Raw genomic sequence first — 7,266 nt, forward strand, 5'->3', positions numbered from 1 at the left:
TGACAGTGGCAGCAACAGCTTTATTCACAAAATGACTGTTCCAACATCTGTTTTGTCCATCATGGCAATTTAGCGCTACATAAAATATGCTCTGTATAACTCTGTCTCTGTGGTGTTCTTGGAGGTGCTAAAACAGCTCCCTCTTTTATCTAAAGATGTCCTTGTGTTGTCCATTGAAGCTGTTACTGGAAGGCAGGTAGAGGGAGGATTAGATGAAGCCACTACACCTGATCTGGGACTTGGATAAAGTCAGATTGAGCCTCAACTCAGACAGTAGAGCATTGGACTGGAGTGGCAGTAGGAGTAGGTCCTGTCCATGCTGTCTTCCCAAAGGTTTCTGGATTCTTGCCCTCCATCTCAGCTGTTATTGGGCCACAGCATGTACATAGGTAGTCCATGGTCCACATACCACGTCTACTACACGTAGACCCCAGTCCACAAAGCAGGACACCCTCTTTGCCTCATCAGAGCTGGCTGTCTGCCCATGCCCCAGTTGGCCATATTTACCTGCAACCAAGAAGAGCTATTGGCACCAGTTTGCCCTTGGAGCAGGAAGAGAAGATGGAGTACTAACCCTAAGGGCAGCTATAATCCACCCTCCAGCTTACTTACCCCAGCCCCAGGTGTAGAGCTCTCCTGTACCTGAAATACAAGGATGACCTGTGTTTAACTGAGGTTGTTGAAGGATAACAGTTGAGCACCTCTTTGGGGGAATGGGGCAGATCCAAGAAACAATGGAAAAGGAAAAACCTTCAGGACCCTTTTACACTATGTTGTGATTTCCCAACCATGCAAAAACCAAAGAGCTTGTGCTGTTTAGGAACTCCATGTGCAGCAATTTTGACAGTAAGCAGTTTTGGGAGGGCTGCTGGACATCCTTACACATAAACTGTTAGACGTCACACACATTTTACGCTTGTTTGTCCTTCACTCTTGGATGTTTCCCCTTCCACAAATGAGGCTCAGGCGGACAGCAACAGCCCCAGGATATTTTTCAGGTACTGGGCAGTGAAGCCTTCATCCTGCTGTCCCTGTGCTCCCCTCACTGAAAGACAAATTCAGTGTCCTCTTACATGTCACAGCAGCGGTGTGTCGTGAACCACAGCTGATCTTACAGACATCTGCCCCATCTGGCATATCCAGCAAAGCAGGGAAGGCTTGGATCGAAATGAATGCAGCCTTGCAGGGTCCTTGTGCTGCTTCCTGCTCTGCCAAGCTCAACTCTGTGTCCCCTAGAAACAACCCAGTATAAATAAAACTGCCAAAGTCAACTCATACCGCAGCAACAGCCACGGGGTATAGTGTATGTTTGCCCTGGGCAAAGTTTGCCAAAATAGCATCTAGCTCTGTCCCAGAAGTGGCCTCACCTCTCTTCACCTCTGCCGTGGTGGCTCTACTCTCAGCCACAGATTTGGAAGGTAGGGCAAGTTGTCCCGTCTCGTTCCAGCCCCAGATGTACAAATCACCTGCTTCTGGCAGAGAGCGAGAAAGAGAGCAGCTAGGAGCTCAATCCAGGACCAATGTGGCCTTTTCCCCAAGGAAGAGGCCTCATAGGGCTGGCAAAATGTATTTTCCAGCGAAAGCTGATTCTGGCCTTATGAGGGATTTGGCTTCCCAAGCAGAGGGGAGTTTATTATTTGAAAGCAATGGGAATGGGAAGGGTTGTAGCAGAAGCCTCACCCCCATCTTTATATTTTTGGGTTTATAACTTTAAGAAAGATTAAGACAGAAAAAGTAAATAAGGGCAAAGGAGGTAACTGTTAGCAGTATCTTTAACAGCTGTGAAGAAAAGGGAGCCTCACTTCTGTAGGAGATGCATCTCTCAAACCCCCATTAACTTTTTAAGCAGTGGCAGTGGCTGATTGGTGGCCTTAAGTCAGCCTTGGCCATTGAGGGAGGCGGCCCAACAAAAATATTTGGACAGCCACAGGGTCCCTGCCTCTGTTCAAGGAGCAGGAGCCCAGTTAACCCCTGACACTACATCAACAAGCCTCTAAAGGTTGGCATAAACAATTCCGTTGATATTTTTGTTGCTATTGTTATTACCAATGTAAAAAAGCAACACACAAACTACAGCAAGTCTATTTTGGGGTGCTGGAATCCCTAGCTAGTCATTGCTTAAGATGGACCACTACAGACCATGCCCTCCTGCCCCCTTACCACTAATGCCAGCTGAATGCCATCCTCCAGCCGCCACATCCACCAGGGGCACCCCGTACAAGGCTTCCACCAGCTGGGGCTCTGTCCTGCTCTCCAGCTCCCCATGGCCCAACTGCCCGTGCCTGGGAAGAAAAGACAGGAGGAGGAGGAGGAGCCACCGTGCTTCCCCCCCCCCCCCAATGCAGAAGCCCACCTGACACCAGGTAATAACCTAAGAAGAGACCTGCTGGATCTGGCCAATGACCATTCTAGTCCAACATCCTGTTCTCATATTGGCCAACCAGATGCCTGTGGAAACCCACAAGCAGGATCTGAGCCTAAGAGCACCTCTCCCCTTCCTCTACTGGCTTCCAGTAACTGGAGGCAGAGCTCAGCCATCATGGCTAGTAATCATTGTGAGCCTTCTCCTCCATGAAGTTGCCCAACCCTCCTTTAAAGCTGCCAGCCATCACTGCCTCCTGCGGGAAGTTGGTTGCTAGTTTTAACCATAGCCCTGCAGGCAACGCTAGTCCTCACCTATGCCAGACTCACCTGCCGCCTCCCCAGGAGAAGAGGGCCCCCTCTGTGTTCAGCAGCACCGCATGCTCATAGCCCAGGGCCAGCTTGCGAGCCTGCAAGGTGGAGGGCAGAGGGGTGAAGAAAGGGGGCCGAGGGGCCACGTACCCGCCAGGCACCAGGGGCAGCTCTGGGGCAGAAGAGAAAGAGGGTTAAGGGCAGAAGGGATGGCTCATCCTGGGGTGCAGCAACAGCTTCCTCTTCTTTCAGGGCGGCGCTTCTGCCCGCGCACCTACCTACCTACGATCTCTGCTTCCTCGGGGAGGATCTCGCACCTCCACGCCGGCTCTCCTTCCAGGACCAGGGCCGAACCCTCCACTGGCCAGCTCTCCACCGCCGCCTTCCGCAGCAACAGCACGTGCGTCTCCGACGGCAGCACGTCCCGGCAGTCCTCGGGCAGCGCCGCGCATACCGCGCCTTGCAACAGCACCGGGGGGGACCCTGCGGGAGGCAGAAGGCAAGACGGGCGAGGGGGGCGGATTGGAGCTCTCAGTCCAAGCGGAGCAGGAGGCAAAGAAAGAATATCGGGGCCACAGAAAAGGAGGAACCCCCCCCAAGCAGGGACGATCAGGCAGCAACCTAGAAAGGCGGCTTGGGGCCACCATCAAGGCTCCTGGAGAAACTTCCCGCTCTCCTCTATCAACGGGATGGGGCTCCTGCCTGGCGTCGTGGGGTTGCATCTCCCGCAGCCCCAGCAAGCAGAGGAGGAGTTTGGGGGTGCTGATGGGAGATGCAGAGCAGCATCTCCCCCACGGCCGGGACCCCTTAGACTGTCCCTTCTATATGCCTTGGAGTGCGCGGTTCCCCGCGCCTGCTCAGCCTAAGAAAAAGGGGTGGGGGAGCATGAACCCCGCATGGCCCCGGGACTCTGGTGGCTGCCTCTCACCGCCGGCGCGGACGATCCCGGAGAAGCTCCAGCTCGGCCTCACGCAGCGCACTGGCCCGGCCTCGCCCCCGACCAGCAGCGGCGCCACTTCCAGCCCGGCCTCCGTCGCCTTCCCGAAGCAGAAGCCGAACTGGAACCAGCCATCGCCGCTGCCTCCCCGAGCTCCCTCCGCCATCTCCGCCGCCCGGAAGGCGAGCGCCTCTTGTGGCAGGTCGGGGACAAGAGGCGCCTCAGTCGGCAGTTTCCACCCTTTCCCTGGCTCTGGCGGAGGCTGCCTTGGGCCGCTCCGGTGTCCCGCTACCCTCCTCCCTCCCCCACCCAAAAACAACTTGCTCTTTCCGCTCAAAGTTGATGGCTAGTGCCGGGACTGGATAAAAGGCGGATCCAGAATTCATATGATTTTTTCATTCAAATTAAATAAAACCACCATGATACTGTAGTGTAGACCATGTCTGTAGGCAGAACAAAAAAAAATCACGCATCCACTGTTTCGTGGGGCCACTATGGTGCAAAAACATGGTTAAAAATACGGATCCTCATGATTTTTGCACTAGATCAGCCCGAAGCCACCATCAGATCAAACATCATGGCCATGGGCACAGCATGCACCACAAAAAACTCGGATCCGCAGCTTCCTGGCCATAATATGGCCCAAAAACGTGGTTTCAAAGCACGGATCCTCATAGATACTCACGCTTTTTGCATTGGGCCACCTCAAACTCATCTTCAAATCACATATCATAGCCAGGGGCACAGCCTGCAGCACAAAAAACTTGGATCCACAGCTTCCTGGCAACTCCATGGCCCAAAAACGTGGTTCTGAAGCACGGGTCCTCATGCAGAGTCATGCTTTTTGCATTGGGTCACCCCAAACTCACCATCAAATCACATAGCCAGGGGCACAGCCTGCACCACAAAAAACTCAGATCCACGGCTTCCATGGGCATGATGTGTAATTTGATGGTGTGTTTGGGGTGACCCAATGCAAAAAGCGTGAGGATCCATGAGGATCCGTGCTTCAAAACCACATTTTTGGGCCATGGTATGGCCAGGAAGCCTTGGATCCAAGTTTTTTGTGGTGCAGGCTGTGCCCCTGGCTATGATGTGTGATTTGACGGTGAGTTAGGGGTGGCCCAATACAAAAAGCACGAGGATCTGTGCTTCAAAACGTTTTTGGGCCTGTGTCACCAGGAAGCCGTGAATCCATGATTTTTAGGGTGCATGCTGTGCCCATGGCCATGATATTTTATCTGATGGTGACTTCAGGCTGATCTAGTGCAAAAAGCATAAGGATCCTTGAGGATCTGTGGTTTTTAACCATGTTTTTGCGCCATTGCGGCACCACAAAACAGTGTATGCGTGATTTTTTTAGTTCTGCCTACAGACTAAGATGTGGTCTAGAGAGTATCATGGTAGTTTTATTTTGTTTCAATATAAAAATCATAAGAATTCCTGAGGATCCATGCCTCGGATCCATGTTTTTGTGGTGCTGCAGTGTGGCAAAGTGTTGGATCCACCTTTGTTATAGTCCAGTCTGTATGCGTGCCTTCCAGATGTGCTTTGACACTGCATTTGTTGGAGTTTTTTTTTTAAAGTGGAGGATCCGTGTAGATCCGCCTTTAACCCAGTCCCACTACTGCCATTCAAATGGTGTGCGTGCACTGCATCATGTGATCGATTGTGTGGCAAGGCTTGCCTGGCCCGCCCAATATTTTATTCAAGTTGGCACCCCTGCTCTGAGGAATCAACTGGAAGAATCCCCCTTGCTTCCCACCCCCAAAAACAGAAGAAGTTGTGGCAAGAGTGCTGAGGGAAGTTCCTCATTTGCAGCATTTGATGTAGGCTGAGGCCTCAGAAATAGGCAGGCAAGCATAGGTTTTAACATCATCCTGCAAAGTATAGTTGTTTCTCCTCCAATATTCAGAATGCAGGACAAATCAGAAAATGAGCTTTTGGGATTTGTCTTCCAGCTAACTTGTGGAATGCCCTGGGCACAAGATACCATGATGACAACTTTTAATAGAATTAAACTGAAGGAACCTTACTTCTGCCAAAGATTCACAAAATCTGACCTGGAACAAGGAACAGCTTAGCCTCGTAGGTGCCTGAGGCAGTGAACTGGGGCAGTACTGGACTTATAGTGCTTCTTAGAAGGTAATGGTTGTTACTTCACATCTGTCATAAGCTACAAGCAATCCAGGTTGCCCCAAGGGCAGGCACACAGGAGCACAGTAACTGCCCCCCCCCAGTACAATGAAGCTGAGAGAGTGGTAGAAGGAACTCCTCAACATAAGGCTACAGTCCTTGCGATAATTACCTGGGTTATGTCCCCTTGGGCTTCCTGCTCAGTAGGCAAGCCTAAGAGTGCACATTAACTCTGCTTTTAAAATCACTCAAGGCTTTTCTTCCCTGCCCCTTACCAGAGAAACAGCTCGATGCTTGTGTTACATGTGTTACCTTGAATGAAGCTGTGGAGAGAATATCCTAAATAATTCAAACCAGGAGCAGAGAGGAACTATTATGATGCTGCTCCTACTACTGCCAAGCAGCTGGTGAAGCTGGACCACAGAAAACCAGGGCAAGCCTGAAACCAGGTCCCCTTTCCCTGGTTGGCGAAGGGCACTGCTTTGGCAGGAGAGGGGGCGGGGGCTGAAGTACCTCTGCCCAGCTACTGCTGACGGTATTGCTAGTGAAGAAAACAGCCAGTGGAGAGAACCAGGAGGATGTCTGTGGCTTTCTTCGCAAAGGAGTTTGAAGGATTCTTCATTCTTTTGCAGTTTCAAAAACCTCTGTGGGATGGCAGACCCTCCAGATCACCTGAGAAACTTAACCTGACGGCAACCCCTGTTGCACCCACATCAAATCGTCCATGGCTCAAATCTCAATTTTTCTTTCCCCAACGCATGAGGTGATATGAGGCCTTTAGAGTCATACCTCATGTTACGGACGCTTCAGGTTACATGTTTTCAGGTTGCAGACCGCGGGAAACCTGGAAGTACCAGAACGGGTTACTTCCGGGTTTTGCTGCTCGCGCATGCAAAGTGCTAAATCACGCTTTGCGCATGCGCAGAAGTGCCAAATCATGCCAGCGCCTGTGCAGACGCGGCGCTTCAGGATGCAAACGCTGTGGGGTGCGGACGTGCCTCCATCACGGATTATGTCTGCAACCTGATGTCTTACTCTTTCCTGCAAATGACAGTTCATGCCATGACACCTAGAACCAGCTCCAGGCCCATTTTAAAGTGCAAAGGCAGCTGGTCTGAATTATGAATGTGCTGCAAAGCCCCCATCCTGCCCCCGCTTGGTTTTTAAAAGTAAAACGGGGAGGGTGAGTTTAAAACCCTCAAAAGTATGCCATCTATTAGTACATGGCAAGTGAGTGGTTGCTTTCAAGAGTTTAATGTAAAAGAGGAGGGAGGGGGCTTCAGCCTTCGCTTCTGGGCCTAGCAACACCACAGGACACGGGCTTGGTTGTTCTTCCTTGTGGGAGGGAGGTTGGTCCAAGTGGGAAGGGGTCTGATCATCTTCTCCCTCTGCCTGAGTCACTCTGGAGGTCAGACATATCCCTAAATGGTGATGGGTCCCGTCCCCTCAATTTACATACAGCCTAGTTCAGTTCCCTCCCCATTCGATCAATGCAATATTGAGAAACACACGAAATCAGA

At 51.5% G+C, this 7,266-nt stretch overlaps 1 protein-coding gene across 2 annotated transcripts; it reads right to left on the bottom strand.

Moving 5' to 3' along the window:
* On the bottom strand, positions 1-3,803 carry RCCD1 (RCC1 domain containing 1). Of its 2 annotated transcripts, XM_053364434.1 has the most exons (8): positions 3,602-3,801; positions 2,956-3,156; positions 2,692-2,845; positions 2,161-2,282; positions 1,368-1,472; positions 1,074-1,232; positions 613-642; positions 1-507 (listed from the first exon to the last, which is right to left on the bottom strand). In XM_053364434.1, exons 1-8 carry the CDS (start codon positions 3,774-3,776, stop codon positions 365-367), a joined length of 1,089 nt encoding a protein of 362 aa, XP_053220409.1. In that variant the 5' UTR covers positions 3,777-3,801; the 3' UTR covers positions 1-364. The 2 variants fall into 2 exon arrangements, with proteins under 2 accessions (XP_053220409.1, XP_053220410.1); XM_053364435.1 differs by lacking the exon at positions 1,074-1,232 and having other exon boundaries at positions 3,602-3,803.
* Positions 3,804-7,266: the final 3,463 nt, after the last annotated feature.

This window comes from Podarcis raffonei, chromosome 14 (assembly GCF_027172205.1).
Source record: "Podarcis raffonei isolate rPodRaf1 chromosome 14, rPodRaf1.pri, whole genome shotgun sequence".
NCBI lineage: Eukaryota > Metazoa > Chordata > Lepidosauria > Squamata > Lacertidae > Podarcis > Podarcis raffonei.

Bases quoted from the DNA above. Each gene is read 5' to 3' on its own strand.
- RCCD1 (XM_053364434.1), bottom strand. From the start codon at position 3,776: ATGGCGGAGGGAGCTCGGGGAGGCAGCGGCGATGGCTGGTTCCAGTTC. The intron at 2,283-2,691 runs GTGAGTCTGGCA...TTTTCTTCCCAG, and splicing joins TTCTCCTGGGGAGGCGGCAG to GCACGGGCAGTTGGGCCATG. The intron at 508-612 runs GTAAGTAAGCTG...TCTTGGTTGCAG, and splicing joins GCTCTACACCTGGGGCTGGG to GTAAATATGGCCAACTGGGG.